The 18,599-nt window shown below is 41.1% G+C and overlaps 2 protein-coding genes across 3 annotated transcripts; both read left to right on the top strand.

Moving 5' to 3' along the window:
* Positions 1-1,027: 1,027 nt before the first annotated feature.
* On the top strand, positions 1,028-15,184 carry LOC134011334 (N-acetyllactosaminide beta-1,3-N-acetylglucosaminyltransferase 3-like). 2 transcript variants are annotated; one of them, XR_009928411.1, is made up of 2 exons: positions 1,028-1,410; positions 14,992-15,184. XR_009928411.1 is itself a non-coding variant. In XM_062450929.1 (2 exons), the coding sequence occupies exon 2, from the start codon at positions 3,829-3,831 to the stop codon at positions 4,993-4,995; it is 1,167 nt and encodes a 388-aa protein (XP_062306913.1). In that variant the 5' UTR covers positions 1,049-1,410; positions 3,819-3,828; the 3' UTR covers positions 4,996-6,993. The 2 variants fall into 2 exon arrangements, 1 of the variants encoding a protein (XP_062306913.1); XM_062450929.1 differs by lacking the exon at positions 14,992-15,184 and adding an exon at positions 3,819-6,993 and having other exon boundaries at positions 1,049-1,410.
* Positions 15,185-15,541: 357 nt separating this feature from the next.
* LOC134011130 (N-acetyllactosaminide beta-1,3-N-acetylglucosaminyltransferase 3-like) lies at positions 15,542-16,723 on the top strand. The gene has a single exon (XM_062450600.1). It carries the CDS (start codon positions 15,548-15,550, stop codon positions 16,688-16,690), a length of 1,143 nt encoding a protein of 380 aa, XP_062306584.1. The 5' UTR covers positions 15,542-15,547; the 3' UTR covers positions 16,691-16,723.
* Positions 16,724-18,599: the final 1,876 nt, after the last annotated feature.

Here is an 18,599-nt window from a genome sequence, read left to right as displayed (position 1 = left end):
CCCGTCTTGACTAATTATGCATTCGGCAGTGAACATGAAATGATTGTGTTAGCCTGTCTTTTATTGTAGCCTGTCTTTTATTGATCTTTAATAAAATTAACTCCATGCCTTGACACCTGTGTTTGTTCCTTCACTTTTCAAGTGTAAGGAACCTGTTTGTGCTGGATCAAGTTCCCCTAGGCTTGAGGCTGCAGTAATCAGATTACTGTGACTGTGTAGTAACTGGCAACACTGTTTGAAGGTACCATAGAGTGGGGTGGATGTGTATGTAATATGTGGCGAGGGGAGCAAACCTGTTCCACCACCTCGCCCGATTGAACGGGGTGAGTGAGAGAACGAGTGCTTGAGGGAGAGAGGAGCTGGAGTTGCAGTGTTCTCTGGGCGGATCCATGTCTCGGTCAGCGCAAGCCGTGAAGAGAAGCATGGTATGCAAACGCTGGGATGAAGTCTGCCTTGTTCACAGCAGACTGGCAGTTCCAGAGCCCTATAGAAAGAGAGAGAGCAGGTGGAGAAGCACAAGGTCATCAACAAGGAAACCTTGGTCGATGACCATCCCAGGTCTCAGAAGGAAGAGAATTCCAGACTCTCGTGTGATCTGTTTGTCACTGTTGGAACCAGCGTACAGTGGAGAGATAAATGTGACTGCCCCACGAGGAGCCACTCCAAGCAGCCCTTTGAGAGTACAGTGGGACTTGTATGCTGAGAACATTTCACTTTGGAGAAGAGGTGATGAAGGGCACTGGCACCTCAGCTCCGTGCAGTCCAGGATAACTGTAGTGTCTGCATAGTCCTTAAAATCAGCTGGCAGATGTGCCCTTATTTTCTCCTCTGGTATCCAGATCCTCACAGACCCTAGCACAGTGTACAGAAAGTTGCTCCACGTAGTGATGATCCGACTGAATAGTTCTGTTATAAGTTAAGGCGTACACAGACAGTGGCCCACAACTGTCTGTGAATCGATAATAAACACTCCGTACTCCCCTCGTTAGTGGGGTATTTATGTATAAAGAAGCAAACCTGTGAGAGAACGAGTGGTTGACGGAGAGAACATCTGGAGTTGCAGTGTTCTCTGGGCGGATCCATGTCTCTGCCAATGCAAGGGCGTAAAGAGAAGCATGGGATGCAAATGCCGGGATTAAGTCTGCCTTGTTCACAGCAGACTGGCAGTTCCAGAGCCCTATAGAAAGAGAGAGAGCAGGTGGAGAAGATCTGGATAGGTAGCTAAGGTTAGAAGTGGACCGTATATACTTTGTGACATATCTACGTCTGCGAGTGGTGTAATGAACGGGAATGCTGAAGAAACACATGCTAGCTATGAACATGTTCTAGGTAAAATAGAATACAAATAGGGTGATACTTATCAGAAGAGGTGATCCGGCCTCGTCGGCCATCCTCGGTGGACTCCCGCAGGTCTTTGTTCGTTGTTTGTACACATTCACTCTGGGAAGCATGAGTACTAGCCATCGTTAAGCAGTCCTGCTTATTTCAACATTTTGCACTTGTTTATCAAAGCTTTGAACATTTGACGGCAAATTTTGCCGTCAAATGTTAATACTTTGTGTCCAGAGGGAATTATTTTATAATCACGTCTCACAGCCTCACCTCGATGTTTCAACTGATAAAAATCTTTTTTCTTATTTCAGGGAAACAAAGGGATGAAAATGCCATCTCTTAACCTCAAATTAGTGGGTTTGCTTTTAATTGGAACTGTACTGAACTTGGTGCTCATCTTTAGTAAAAAGGCCAACCCTGCAGATGAGTCATCACATAACATGGCGATAAACACAAAGGAATCAATGTGTGACCAAATAACTAAGAAACCAGATGCCATCATCATCATAAATATATATACAATATATGTACACTACCATTCAAAAGTTTGGGGTCACTTAAAAATGTCCTTATTTTTCAAAGAAAAACAGTTTTTTTTCAATGAAGATAACGTTAAATTAATCAGAAATACACTATACATTGTTAATGTGGTAAATGACTATTCTAGGTGGAAACGTCTGTTTTTTTATGAAATATCTACATAGGTGTATAGAGGCCCATTTCCAGCAACTATTACTGTATGTGTTCGAATGGTACATTGTGTTTGCTAATTGCCTTAGAAGACCAATGAATGATTAGAAGGATTAGAATTAGAATGCCAAAGGTCTGCAATGTTGTAATTTCTGCAAATGGAGCATTATTTGACGAAAGCAAAGTTTGAAGAACAAAATTTATATTTCAAATAAAAATAATTAACCTTGTAAATGTCTTGACTATATTTTCTATTCATTTTGAAAGTTATTTGATAAATAAAAGTGTGAGTTTTCATAGAAAACACAAAATTGTCTGGGTGACCCCAAACTTTTGAACGGTAGTGTATATAAAATCAGAAAATAACTTAATTTAAATTACATTTGACGTTATGTTTAATTTATCAAGCAGACAGTTTTCTCCAAAGCAATGCAAATTGTGCATAGGCCTAAAAGTAACGTACAGCCAAAAAATGAAGGATAGGAAGTTCAAACAGTATTTCAGTGGTTAGACATTGCATTTTACCAGGCAAGGTGCAAGAGTACTGAGCAACAGAGCAGCAATGACACAAACTACAATAATTCATGGTACGATGCAACAAGAACAGCATCAGACTGCAACATCATAAACAATTTAGTTTGTTTACATACACTTTTAAGTATGATTTCCTGCTACTGATTAGCACTCACATTATTTGGGGCAAGTTGCAATATTCCCCTGCCCTGTGCAAGCAATTCTGGCATGTTTTGGGGACATTTCAAAACTCTATCTCAGGGCTACTCAAGTGAACAGTCGAAGCCTTCCCAACCAATAAATAGAAGGCGGGTGAGATCCAACTGGTGCTAGGCAGACGAAACAAGGATGTGAAGTGCCATTTGGCTGGACACAGATGGAGCTACGTAATAAAAAGATCCTGTGTATTTAGTGTATCCTATTCTTAAGGAGCATCTGCAAAGTATCTGTGAAGGCAACTTTAATGAGAGTTTATGTTACAATCTTTGCTCAGTCAAATTGCAGTGCACACATTAAGTACAAAGCTGGCCATTGATAAGGACTGTGATGTGTAACTCTGGTCATTGTATTGCACGTGTTTCCTTCTTACTTGATATTCGTTTTTGTTCAAAGCAAAAATCTTTGATAAACGGCTCTGGTCCTTAAAGTAAAACCTACAAAAAAGGACAATCAGGTAAGATTGCGAATTATGTATCATTATGATGCTCAATGTCTCAACTTTTTAAAGCATTTTTAAAAGGCACTATGTGTTCTGATATATTTAGAATGTGCTCTGTAGACTATGTTTATATCAGGACCATATAATAAGCCACGGTAGGCAACAGGTTGTACATTTGTGTGAAAACTGACAAGTTTTCAGACACAGCACATAATACAGACCACACACATTGTCACTGTCATTTTTATTTTATATATGGTAGGCTAATAGACTGCACTGTATGAAAAGTTGATTGATGTTATGTAAACTGTACACCCGTGAGATGAGGAATCTAAAGGGAATAGTGTACATTTACATATTCAGTCCTCTATCTCAAAATATATTTATTTGTACCCGTTCACTCTGGGAAGCATACTGAGTACTGGCCATCGTTGAGCAGTCCTTATTTCAACATTTAGAACCTGTTTATCAAGCTTTGAACATTTGACTACAAGTTTTGAGTAGATGCTATTTGAATAAGTATACCACACGCCTAATACTTTGTGTCCAGAGGGAATTATTTTATAATCACGTCTCACAGCCTCACCTAGATGTTTCAACTGATAAATCTTTTTTCTTATTTCAGAGAAAAAAGAATGATGAGAATGCCATCTCTTAACCTCAAATTAGTGGCTTTGCTTTTAATTGGAACTTTCGCCTTGGTGCTTATCTTTGGGAAAGAAGCCCACCCTGCAGATGAGCCATCAGATAACATGCAGATAAAGGACACAAAGGAATCAATGCCTGACCAAATAACTAAGAAACCAGTCCGGGTGCGGTCAGACGCCATCACATGGCCACCTTGTCAGCGTAATGAATCTGCATCCAACGTGACAGGCTTTTCTTCACTTCCCGGCCACATCCAAGACTTCCTGTATTATCGTCACTGCCGCCACTTCCCCATGCTGCTTGACGTACCTGATAAATGTGGAGGTCCACAGAACTCTGCTGATGTCTTCCTTCTGCTGGTTATTAAGAGCTCGCCTTGGAACTATGACCGCAGGGAGGTTCTACGTAAAACCTGGGCAGAGGAGAGAATCCAGAATGGTGTATGGGTGCGTCGACTCTTCATCTCAGGAACCACAAGCTCGGGATTTGAGAAGTCAAAGCTGAACAACTTACTGGAGTTGGAAAACAAAGAACATCATGACATCTTGCAATGGGACTTCAGTGACACCTTCTTCAATCTAACAGTGAAGCAAATTCTGTTTCTCGAGTGGATGGAGAGGAACTGCCCAAATGCTCGCTTCCTGCTGAACGGTGATGATGACATCTTCGCCAACACAGATAACATGGTGGAATACTTTCAAAGCCTCAAGGACAATGATGGAAGCAAGCATCTGTTTGAGGGTTCTCTGGCACATGTCGGTGGACCCATCAGAGACCGAGGGAACAAGTACTATGTGCCACTTCAGGTACAAGAGTCAGAAACATTCCCCCCCTATTGTTCAGGAGGGGGAATTCTCCTGTCAGGCTACACAGCTATGGTCATATACAAAATGTCTCAGTCAATAACCATATTGCCCATTGATGATGCTTACCTGGGGATGTGCCTGCAAAAGGCTGGTCTTGGCATCAAGTCCCACATCGGTGTTCACTGTGAAGGACTGCACATCCCTTCTAAAAGGCTTGATGCCCATGACCCTTGTTTTTACAAGGAAATTATTTTGGTACACAGATTTGTAGTACATCAGATTTACATCATGTGGCATGCAGTACGTGACCCTATCCTGAAATGTGGCGGAAAGACTTTGACACTTTAGACGTGTTGATTTCCCAGGCGTCTCTCTTAGTGATGAATCTTCCCATATGTTTTGTCAACAATATAATTTGCATATAGTGGTCAACTGACATCTGGCAAACTTCTTCATCTGTACCAGGACAGGGCTTCTGTCACGCTGAGAGGTGGTGTAGGACCCAAATGCAAGGGAGTACGCAGCCATTTTGAAAACAAAGGGTTTAATCATGAAAAGCCAGGGAAACAGATAGGTTACATTTACATTTAGTCATTTAGCAGACGCTCTTATCCAGAGCGACTTACAGTAAGTACAGGGACATTCTCCCCCGAGGCAAGTGGGGTGAAGTGCCTTGCCCAAGGACACAACGTCAATTGACACGGCCAGGAATCGAACTGGAAACCTTCAGATTACTAGCCCGACTCCCTCACCGCTCAGCCATCTGCCTGGGTACTCACACAGACATGGGTAGTAAGGACAAGACAAAGACTGGACACAAAACAGAAACCTAAAGACACAGAACCAAACGACACACAGGTGGACACAATGAAGCTAACGAGACAGGTGAAGACAATGACAGGGAAACACTAGGACAGGGAAAAACCAAAAACAACAGGGGGGCACGGCTGTGGCCGTGACAGCTTCCATACATGAGGATCTATAATAGGTAATAAATAGGTCTATAAAAGGTACACTCTTGCACTTTTGAGGTTCATGTTGTTTAATTTGTAACTTGTTTAACTACTTGCTCTTATATTTCTTCCCATTGGCACTTGGTTGCTTATCACAGTGTATGTTCATGTTTTGGAGTCCCGCAATGTTTTTGGTGGCCATCTCGTTGTTTATGATCATTGACCTATGCACTTTTGTAAAGCTCTCTCTTGGAAGTCGCTTTGGATAAAAGAATCTGCTAAATGAATGTAAATGTAAATCCTTCACATTTGTCCAAAAGAGATATTTTTGTGAAGTAAAGAGAGTTTTTGTAAAGTAATTGTACAATTCTGATCTCTATTGGTGATATACAAATGTAGTAAACGTGTGATGTGAGAATTCTAAACAACCGTGCTTTTATAACTACACTTTCACTCATTCCAGGACATCATGTCCAACTGAATTAAGGTGTGTTATTTTGTTGTGCTTATGGACACAGTAAGGGTGTCACCCATTTTGTTTTTCCCCCCGAAAGCATAGGGACCTAAAAACCTAAATGAGTTCAGAGCTGGTTTTTGTGCGTGTTCCTTTTTGTATATAGAAATTAGAGCAGATATTTGTGAAGTGCCCTCTACAAGACTAATACATTTTTATATATTATTTTAAAGATTCCGTTTCTGTAGTGTGATAAAATGATTAATGTGTCACCCATTTTGTTTTTCCCCCCGAAAGCATAGGGACCTAAAAACCTAAATGAGTTCAGAGCTGGTTTTTGTGCGTGTTCCTTTTTGTATATAGAAATTAGAGCAGATATTTGTGAAGTGCCCTCTACAAGACTAATACATTTTTATATATTATTTTAAAGATTCCGTTTCTGTAGTGTGATAAAATGATTAATGTAATGATGCAATGACTGTAAACTTTCAAACTGTTTCAATAAATATTCAATGTTATGTCTGAAAACTCCTCGGGGGAACCAGGAATATTAAGTCCCTTATGAATGTAGTCAAAGTAGGGATGATGTCTCCACATCAGTGTGTCAAATGTTCTTCTATTGTCTGATTTTAGAGCTATTGGAGTAGTCAGGAAAATAAATCTTGGTTATGTGCTCATACCTTTTTATTCAAAGCACAACCAATTAGCTCTAACTAACAATGAAGCAGATTCCATAACTAGAGTGCATTTACAAGAACCATCCAAAACTCACTTTCCATATTCCTGCATTAATGTCTGTTTGCTTGATTTGTTCCTAAAGCTTTGCATAAATTAAATAACATGTCAACAGTCAAACAAGAAGAACATGTCTGGTATACATATAGAAGCTATGATGAATATTGATCTGATATTGAGCATGTGATAATGTTACATATAACATTGGTTGTATAACATTTGTAACTAGAAAGTGCATTTCCTGCAGAAAATGGGTTGGAATGCTGAAAGCTGAAATTAATTTTAAAAAATTGCTGAAAATACAGAAAAGAGAAAATACCCTTTAGTGGGCCTATGGGGCGAACAAACATTCCACCACTGACCCAACACAAGTACTAAAAACACCTTTAAAAGTACCAAATCCATGGGATTTATTAATACAACATCATTTAATAACTACAAGACAACAAACTCCAAGGCTAAGAGGCAGCAAGACCAGAGGCCTGTTCCATAAAGCGAGTTTACCGAATAAGCCAGACTTATGTCAGTTAGTCGGACTAATTTCTAGTTCATTCGGTTCCATAAAGCTAGCTCAACGTAGTTTGAACTCAGTTACTATGGTAACTTATGCTTCGAAACTAGTCTGGTCCGGGTCAGGCTAATTGTCAGGCTTAGACCGTGTTCTTGCTTAACCAGACGTTCCTGTAACACTGACCCAACGGGAAAACCATGATTTACCACGGATATTCTCATTTTCTTATTCTCATCAGTTCAATATGTAGGCTACATTTATAGAAAATCAACTTAAATAGCCTACATACGCAACAACATTTAGCCTAATGCATTAAACAATGATGAACAATGATTTGATACACACCATAGCCGTTAAATGTATGGCTATGGTAGTTTGTGATTTCAAATGTTTAGGCATCAGGCATAGGCCTATATCTCAATCTAAATTAGTATAATTATCATAGCTATATAATTGTTAACAGTAGCCTATTGCAAAACGAACCTAAATCCATAGGACATCTATCCTCCATTTTCCTGACACAAAAACCATGTTAAAAAGTTAGGCTACTGGATAATGTATTGATTAATAGTAGGCTATTTATATTAAACAATGTCAAAAAAGTCGATTTAGATGTGTTTAGAGGGTGTCTGTTTTTTAATCAACGAAGTAAAGGTCTAAAAAAGGACCTTGACCTACGTAGCCTATAGTTCACGTCAATCATGGCATGTCATTTTATTTTGATGAAGCGGTGGATGAGAGCTGTCATAGTCCACAGCTTAAAGGGAACGTTCTTTCTGGAAGAAGTCACGTGGCCGTGTGCATTGCTTTTGCAGTGGTGGATTGTATGATCCATGTTTTACCTCTCGGGCTGTTTAAGAATTGGGTGCACGCGCAATTAGCTTGACTACTTAAATCTGACTTGAATTCGTAGGAGTGCGTGAGCTGAAATTGGCCTTTAAGGAACCGCTTTAGCCCCGCTTGACCAATTAAACTAATTCAAGTCAGGTTTGGGACGTTAAGTCCAACTTTTTTGAGCAGCCTTTATGGAACAGGTCTCAGCAGTCCCCAAGCTAGAAGCCTCTCTCCTGTAGCAGGAAACTGGAGTCTTTATCTGCTGCTTGATCACCTGGCCATCTCATCTGGCAATCATGGGGAACACAACCTGGGCGGAGCTACAGAAAAGGGAAGGCAAGTGACAAACAAAGAACACAACACGTGGCCGTAACAGGCAGTGTGGAAGCTGAACTGCATCATCTAACAAAGCTAAGAGCTGAAATACAATGCGGGAGAAGCTGAAAGCTGAACTGTTAAACTGTAGAAGTAGTAGAAGAAGTAGTCATAATAAGAATATTAGTTTTAATAGCTGAAATTATAGTTGGGATAGTAATAACAGTAGCAGATACAGTAGTGGCGTAGTAGAATAAAACAGTTCCATTAGCAATAGTAGTAAAAGAGATATTAGCAGCATCTGCAGAATTAATAGTTGTAGTAGTGGCATAAGATATAGCAGCAGGTGCAGTAGTAGTAGCAGCACTAGTAGTATCAGTAGTGGTAGTAGTTGTGTAGTAGTGCTCTTAGTCTTTTAATGAGACGAGTTACATTTACATTTATTCATTTAGCAGACGGTTTCATTCAAAGCGACTTCCAAGAGAGAGCTTTACAAAAGTGCATAGTCAATGATCATAAACAACGAGATAGCCCCAAAAACATTGTAGGCAGCCAAAACATATTGTGAAAAGCAAATAAGTGCCAATGGGAAGAAGCACAAGAGCATGTAGTTAAACAAGTTACAATTAAACAACATAACCCTCAAAAGTGCAAGTGTACCTGTAGGAAAGCAAGCAACAATAATATAATTCACAGTGAGTACAAGAAGTTAAATCAGTTACAACAAGAGGAACAAGTCCCTCAATAAGAGTCATTGTTTTCCTGGAGGAAACTAACATCGGGTCCAGCAAATCATTCCTAAGTACCGTTGTACTCCCGGAACAAGTGCGTCTTTAGCCTTTTCTTGAAGGTGGGGAGACAGTCAGTGTCTCTGATGGAGGTGGGGAGGTGATTCCACCATTGGGGGGCCAGACAGGAGAAAAGCTTGGGTTGGGAGCGGGCGCTCTTGAGAGGTGAGACCACCAGACGGTTATTCCAGTACCTCAGCCTGTTTTTCTGAAATAAAAAACTTTGTGCAGTGGTGTGATGCTCACTACCTCACTCTGAATGTTAACAAAACTAAAGAGTTGGTCTTAAACCCGAGATCAGTAGGGGATCATAGCCCTGTCATTATACACGACTTACCCATTGAGCAGGTTAGCTCTTATAAATATCTTGGAGTTCACTTAGTTGACACTTTTAGTTGGCATGTGCATGTTGATATCTTGTGTTCTCGTCTTCAGCAGAGATTTTATTTTCTACGTAGACTGAGAGTATATGGGGTGAACAAAAGCATCATGGTTTTATTTTACCAGGCAGTGCTGGAGAGTTTAATCAGATATGGGATGTCATCTTGGTATGGCAACCTCACCGCAAAACTAAAAACTAAACTCGCTCGTCTGGTGCACACAGCCATGAAAGTCATTGGAAAAAGCAGCTACCAGACCTTGCAGTCTATTTATGAACAATCTGTTCTCTGGCAAGCCCAGAGAATAGTAAATGACCTTTCTCACATTCTCCATTCAGAGTATTACCTCCTGCCCTTGGGGAGGCGATATAGGGTCCCTTACTGCAAACTCAACCGCCAACTTCCATTACATTTCTTAACAATGCTGCTTGAGGCTGAAGTCTATGTAATAATTGTTATAGTGCCTTTATTACGGTGATCTTTTAGCATGTATTATTAGGAGGTGTATGTAGGCCTATGTGTTATATTATGGGATATGTGCAATACTGTTATGTAACTGTTGATGCTGTTATGGCTGAGGATGTATTGTTTGTTGTCATTGTGACTGTCAAGGCATTCATGACGCACCGCAGGGTGCGTCATGAATGCCCTTTCAGCTTCATGAACAGGGCAGCTCAACATAGAAATAATCCAACCTTATTTGATTAAAAGTATATACAATTATTTATACAGCGTTTTACATTGGAATAAGCCTCACCCTTTCACGCGCGGCAACTTCACTGCTTAATTGATTAGCGCAGTATATTTTCAGCTGTCTGGGCTGACTTAAAAAAACAGCTCAAACATCCCCTCAACTTGAATTATTTAACAAAAGCAAAGAAGAAAAAGAGTCTGACTGACACTGAACCGAATTTATCATAAATACAATGATGCAGCTCACCGGGCGCACCGCTGCTGTCGCCGGTAGGGTTACTGCAGAGCCATAGAAAAAGAGAGTTGCGACACTCTGATCTCGCCGACACGTGATCACGTGGTTCATGTAGCTCGCTGTACTTGCAAAAAAACCCACTGCTGTCAACCGTTTTGAATGGTTTTCAATTAAGCTGGCCAACGGAAGTCGCTTTCTCAGGCAAATGATGAATGAAACAGGCTCGGTTAAAGAAATCCGATATTCTGGCTATCTTCAGCAGACTCGTATCTACAAAAGGCAGTCCTCCCTGACGTGTTTGGTGTAGAATGGAGTGAAATACAACATTGTGAACACTCACTGCGAGTGAAACCCAGGAAAAAAGCTAGAGCTTTTTTGTCACGTGATTCCGGTAGCTCGCTGTAGTTAAACAAAACCCCCACTGCCACTGCTGTCAACCTGTTTGAATGGTTTTCGGCGGGACAGACAGCAGCACCATCTCGATTCACGCACATTTTCGGTATATTAACTAGGGATGGGCGAACGATGCCTTGTGAGCCGAACTATCGGCGCATTGAAAATGAACAGCGTCATATAGCAGCCGTTTAAACTGGCTGAATGAGGCGTAGTGGTTGTCTCCGACGGTAGACTACCCTACGTTATTTAATTAAGGCTACATGTGTTCATTTTTATCTGATATTAGTGCTCACACATTAAAATGTTGTGATACATCTGAAGGCCGTTAGAATTATATCATTTTCTCACAGTAAAAGTTAAAGAATATCTTCCGAGGTTCCCTGCACTGGGGCGCCAACTCGGGTAACCAGCCTCGCATTATCAATACGTTGTCGTACAACGCTTTAACCAGCTACACCACCGAAAAAGCCGTTACCTGTCGGTGCGGGTGGACCTAATTTATGCGATACGGTTTTTATATCAATTAAACTAGATTACACAGATTTTTTCTTATTATTAACATTTGCGGTATGTAGGCCTATTGTGAACTGGAGGGACTTTTATTTTTACTAATTATTATTACTGTTGACAATGTTGACGAATCATCAACATTTGTTTTCTGGGCACTGTATAGACCTACCTAGTCCTATCATGTTACGTTTCATTTCAATAAAATAACACAACACTCAAGTGCACGGATTTATAATTATTACAACACGGATTTGGCTTAATAATAATGACTGATGGAAGAAACTCGAGCGATGCCTGGTGCTGCTTCTCTGGCAATGTGAGATTTGTCTTTAACAAGAAGCGGTGGCTTCGTTCCTTCTATGGCTCTGGTTCAGAAGAGCGGCAAAACTTCGAACCAGTTCGTGACGTTTGAAGTATTGAACGTCATCTATCACGTGGTTTCGTAATTTGATACAAGCTCCAAAACACTTTTTCGAAACTGTGCGTATTGGTTTTGCGACACAAGCATGGATGCGTCAGTGCCATACGTCCCATCCCTAATATTAACACGTCAATTGGTTACTGGTGTGTTGTATCATGTATGTCTGATACTTTATTAACATGTATGTATTACATGAACTTATAATACATAAGGCAATATTGTGAAGCAGAGCTAGAAATGGCTGTGCTAGCTACCATACTGTACCATACTGTACATACCAAACACTAGCCTAATGACGACTATATTGTTCCACTTAACGTTTAACCATCGACTGTTGAAGTAAATGGGACTTGTTAAACGTTTTTTTATTCATCAGCCCACTTACAATTTACCACATTAACAACACTTATATTTGTAGTACTTGATGCAAGTTGAATCTAACCATTATCACCAGCAACTGCTCAATTTAAGACAAGAAAGGAGTTTGGTAAATACAACAGAATAAACAAGGCAACCAACTGCATTCAATAAAACATTTTATTGTACAATATGTCCAGTGTTCTTCCACTCCTTTTGTTTGTAGTGATCCGGTGATCTTCTGGCTATGATACAAGTACAGCTAGCTAGAGTAAAAGTGTTGCTTACGTAGACCTACAGTCTAGCTCCAACTGCATTTAGAAACTAACAAGCTTACGATCAACTTTAACTAAAGCTGACTATATAAAATACTACTAATAACAATTGATATGTGGTGGTCGAAACATGAAAAAATGCAGGATTTTCGTGAATTTACCAGCTAACTTGCTTCGGGCCCCTTAATCTGCAATTCATTGTTACTAGCTCTACTAACTAGGCTAATAAGAGCTCTATAAAAGACTTACTTTGTATGCCAACCAACACCAATAACTACAACTAATTTGACAGACCTATATAATTTGACAGGGGGGGGGAGTGAAGCTTGTGATAGCTAGGGGGGGGGGGGGGGGGTTCCTACCAAATCTCACGCCAAGGTTTTTGGAAAAGTTGGCAGCCCTGGTGTATACCCCTTCGTCTTAGCCCTAGCCCTCGATCAAAAAGAGTATTGGGACACCACTTACTCTCACGGGAACGCGCAAAACTAAGGGCTAGGGGTAAGACAGAGTATTGGGATTCGGCTTTAGCATCACATAATGGTGTTCAAATGATTTGACAGTGACAGAGAGTGGGTGGATGTGTATTTAAAACGTTGAGAGGGGAGCAAACCTGTTCCACCACCTCGCCCGGTTGAACGGGGTCACGTTTGTCTTATCTTCCAGGACGAGGGAAGACCAAAATGGTCTTATGGAGACAGAGGAGTCTGAGGAAAACAAACTTTTCCTGGATTCAAAAACATTCCCCAAGGACTACATGGCTCATGGACACTATTTCAATGACAGTAGTTGATGTGTTATAATGTGTGCTTTTCTATTTGTTTAGAATGTTGTTTAATTGATGTTTGATTATAACTTCCCTTTAGGAAGAGTTACCTTAGTCAATGTTTTGATCCAAATAATTGTATCATACTAACAAAACCATTTATGAATGTTGTATTGTTATATTTTGAAGTATAAGCAATACATGGCCATTTGAAATAACTGAACTCAAAGTTACCAACCACTTAACACTTAGGGCCCATACGCGAATCTCAGGATGACGCCCAGGTGGGGAGTAACTGACAAATGAAAGCATTCACCTTCACAAGGATACCTCCCTTTCTCATGGATTATAAAAAACCACAACGCACAATCACGCCCGCTTTTTCGGAAGGATTCACCTGCAGTGTTCGCGACACGTCTAACCTATTCTCAATCAGAAACTCACTGGACCACTACCATTCATTTGTTCTACCCGTTCGACTACAATAACTGACTTGGACCCTTCCTCTTCAAACCAACAAAAGTAACTGTGTTATTGCTACATTTCTTACTTGTGACATTGGCATGTTGTGATTTAATTTGCCTATGTTTGATCTAGTTTACAAATAATTTAACCTAACTTTCGTTGGGATTCGTTACCTCTAAGATTGTCCATTATTGTTCCAACGAGGCCTATCTCTCTCCCCCTCTCCCCCTCTCCCCCTAACCCACGCGCTCTCCACATAGCCATTGTGATCTCGCTCTGATTACAGTATAGGCTAGGCCCTACTGTACTGTTCAACTCAAAACTAACCCATAACTTCCATGGTATTTGTTCATTATAATTACATTTTCTTAAATAAACCATTGTGTATAATACTCGCGTTATCCCTCACGTTACCTGATCTGCTCTACTTTCATAGAATTCATTACTTAAGATAAGACTGATTATTACTAAGGCTATTATTAAATAAGGTTCAATAAGGTTTCCTCAGTCCCTTTAAACAAATTATCAGGTGGCGCCCCAGAACTAGATACTTTATTTAATATTAGGTACAAAGGTGGACATTAATAAGGACTGTATAAAAACTTTGCAAAACACAACATTTGTCATTGCCAAAACTTATAGCCACGACTGTACACAGCAGATTGTGATCTGTTAATTTAATACCAGGAGTGTTTTATCTCATCACGTCTCATGAGAGAGGACCTATAAAAACACTCAACGAGTAAAACAAACAGGCCTGGTGTTAAATTAACCGTTGGGCTGTCTCAAACCCCCCACATTGCGAAGGTTAAAAGAAAATTATTTTTATTTGTTTTTGTATTGGGTAAAATTGGGTAAACGCAACGATGGTTCGTTATGAACCTTTGGATCATGTGACCCGAAGGCAGCACAAGGGTTAAGGTGTATGATTTAATATGAAAATTCATAAAATATGAATATTAATATGAATATCATATTTCAACAGCATTTGGAATGTTCGGAATGTTGTCTTAGGCAGTAAAGGGTTTGAAATGTGCTGTGAAATAATGAGAGAATAACCGATCCACTATTTCTGAAATAACACTGGCCATGTATGCACAAGACTAAACCAACCAGCTGACGATACAAGTTATCGCGTCTTTAAAAAAATATATTGCAGGCTAATAGACTGCACTGTATGAAAAGTTGCTTGATATGTAAACTGGACACCCGGGAGAGTGTAAACTGTACACCCCAGATGTTTCAACTTCTTATTTCAGAGAAACAACAATGATGAGAAGGCCATCTCTTAACCTTAAATTAGTGGGTTTGCTTTTAATTGGAACTGTCGCCTTGGTGCTCATCTTTAGGAAAAGTCCAACCCTGCAGATAAGTCATCACATAACATGGCGATAAACACAAAGGAATCAATGTGTGACCAAATAACTAAGAAACCAGTCAGGGTGCATTCAGAAACCAGTCAGGGTGCATTCAGACGCCATCACATGCCACCTTGCTTGCGGTTCGACCCCCGACTCCTCCCAGGCCATGTGCCGAAGTATCCTTGAGCAAGACTCTGAACCCCAAGTTGCTCCCGATGGGCAGGCCGGCGCCTTGCATGGTAGCTCGCTGCCGTCGGTATGTGTGAGTGAGAGTATGAATGGGTGAATGAGAGGCAAACATTGTAAAGCGCTTTGAGTGCCGCTAAGGTAGAAAAGCGCTATATAAATGCAGTCCATTTACCATTTACCATTTGCTAGCGTAATGAATCTGGAACCCAACTAAATATTACCAGTTGCTAAACATGGCTCGTTTTGTAATTTCAGAGAAGTCACAATGAGGACATCGCGTTACATTGAATTGGTGGCTTTGCTTTTGATTGGAACACTCTGTCTGGTGCTTATCTTTAGTAAAAAGGCCAACCCTGCAGATGAGTCATCACATAACATGGCGATAAACACAAAGGAATCAATGTGTGACCAAATAACTAAGAAACCAGATGCCATCACATGGCCACCCTGTCAGCGTAATGAATCTGCATCCAACGTGACAGGCTTTTCTTCACTTCCCGGCCACATCCAAGACTTCCTGTATTATCGTCACTGCCGCCACTTCCCCATGCTGCTTGACGTACCTGATAAATGTGGAGGTCCACAGAACTCTGCTGATGTCTTCCTTCTGCTGGTTATTAAGAGCTCGCCTTGGAACTATGACCGCAGGGAGGTTCTACGTAAAACCTGGGCAGAGGAGAGAATCCAGAATGGTGTGTGGGTGCGTCGACTCTTCATCTCAGGAACCACAAGCTCGGGATTTGAGAAATCAAAGCTGAACAACTTACTGGAGCTGGAAAACAAAGAACATCATGACATCTTGCAATGGGACTTCAGTGACACTTTCTTCAATCTAACAGTGAAGCAGATTCTGTTTCTCGAGTGGATGGAGAGGAACTGCCCAAATGCTCGCTTCCTGCTGAACGGTGATGATGACATCTTCGCCAACACAGATAACATGGTGGAATACACTCAAAGCTTCAAGGACAATGATGGAAGCAAGCATCTGTTTGCAGGTCATCTCATCCATTATGTTGGACCCATCAGAGACCGAGGCAGCAAGTACTATGTGCCAGTTCAGGTACAAGAGTCAGAAACATACCCCCCCTATTGTTCAGGAGGGGGAATTCTCCTGTCAGGCTACACAGCTATGGTCATATACAAAATGTCTCAGTCAATAACCATATTGCCCATTGATGATGTTTACATGGGGATGTGCCTGCAAAAGGCTGGTCTTGGCGTCAAGTCCCACATCGGTGTTCACTGTGAAGGACTGCACATCCCTTCTAAAAGGCTTGATGCCCATGACCCTTGTATTTACAAGGAAATTATTTTGGTACACAGATTTGTAGTACATCAGATTTACATCATGTGGCATGCAGTACGTGACCCTATCCTGAAATGTGTCGGAAAGACTTTGACACTTTAGACGTGTTGATTTCCCAGGCGTCTAGGATTGAGGCCTGCCTCACAGACATCTCCGCCTGGATGACCGAGCACCACCTCCAGCTGAACCTCGCCAAAACAGAACTTCTCATCATCCCGGCTAAACCCTCCATCTCCCACGATCTCTCAATCACCCTGGGATCTGCGACGGTGACCCCTTCACCCTCTGCCAGGAACCTTGGGGTTACCATGGACGACGAGCTCTCCCTCACGGCCCACATTGCTGCGGTCTCCCGGTCGTGTAGATTCACCCTCTACAACATCCGGAAGATCAGGAGATACCTGTCTGAGCACTCCACCCAGCTGCTAGTCCAAGCACTTGTCCTCTCCAAGTTGGACTATTGCAACTCGTTGCTCGCTGGTCTCCCAGCATGTGCAACCCGCCCTCTTCAGAGGATTCAGAACGCAGCGGCCCGCCTGGTCTACAATCTACCCAGACGCTCCCATGTTACCCCGCTCTCCACTGGCTACCTATCATGGCCCGTATCAGATTCAAGACCCTGGTATTGACCTTCTGACCAGTGAACGGGACTGCACCCGTCTACATCAAGTCTCTCCTGCAGCCTTACACCCCCACCCGTCACCTACGGTCTTCTTCAGACAACCGCCTGATGGTCCCACCGCTCAAGACCGCCCGGTCCCAACACAAGCTCTTCTCCTGTCTGGCCCCCCAGTGGTGGAATCAACTCCCCACCTCCATCAGAGACACTGACTGTCTCTCCACCTTCAAGAAAAGGCTCAAGACGCACTTGTTCCGGGAGTACAACGGTACTTAGGAATGGTTCACTTGACCGATGTTAGTTTCCTCAAGGATCACAATGACTCTTGCTCAGAGACTTGTTGCTCTTGTGGTTAGTGGTAACTGATTTAAAATTGTTTGTACTCGCCGTGATATATTGTTTTTTATTATTGTTGCTTGTCTTTTTTTTTCCCACAGGTACACTTGCACTTATAGCAGTTCATGTTGTTTAATTGTAACTTGTTTAACTACATGCTCGTATGGTTCTTCCCTTTGGCACTTACTTTGGTTGTTCACAATGTGTGCTTCATGTTTTGGCTACTCGCAATGTTTTGTGGCTATCTCGTTGTTATGATCAGTGACCTATGCACTTTGTAAAGCTCTCTCTTGTCGCTTTGGATAAAAGCGTCTGCTAAATGAATAAATGTAAATGTCTCTCTTAGTGATGAATGATGAAACTTACCATATGTTTTGTCAGCAATATAATTTGCATATAGTGGTCAACTGACATCTGGCAAACTTCTACACCTGTGCCAGGGCAGGGCTTCCATACATGAGGATCTATAATAAGTAAATCCTTCACATTTGGCCAAAAGAGATACTTTTGTAAAGTAACGAGAGTTTTTGTAAAGTAATTGTACAATTCTGATCTCTATTGGTGACATACAAATGTAGTAAAAGTGTGATGTGAGAATTCTAAACAACCGTGCTTTTATAACTACTTTCACTCATTCAAGGACATCATGTCCAACTGAATTAAGGTGTGTTATTGTGTTGTGCTTATGGACACAGTAAGGGTGTTTTTTTTGCTCACCAGCCACTGTGGCTAGTGGTTTTCCAAAGTTACTAGCCACTCAGCAATTTCACTAGCCACAATTTTGTTGTTGGGAAATTAAGTTTTATTTGATCAAAGTTGACTACGGTTTGCTATTGTAAACACCCAAAATCAAGACAACATAAAATGTATGTGTCGCCAAATCTTCAGCTCTTATAAGTGTGTAAAGCTCCTTTTGTATGAAAATATGCAACCGATTAAGACAAAGACAAAAAGAGTAGCTCATTGCATTTAACGGGGTGTAAAGATGTATTGAAAATATATGAACTAAACAGAATTTATTTTTGTCCAGTTAAATATTTATAACAACAAAATTAT

The sequence above is a fragment of the Osmerus eperlanus genome, chromosome 24 (assembly GCF_963692335.1).
Source record: "Osmerus eperlanus chromosome 24, fOsmEpe2.1, whole genome shotgun sequence".
NCBI lineage: Eukaryota > Metazoa > Chordata > Actinopteri > Osmeriformes > Osmeridae > Osmerus > Osmerus eperlanus.
The sequence above is the reverse complement of the archived record's forward strand: the minus strand, read 5'-3'. Positions and strand labels throughout refer to the sequence as shown.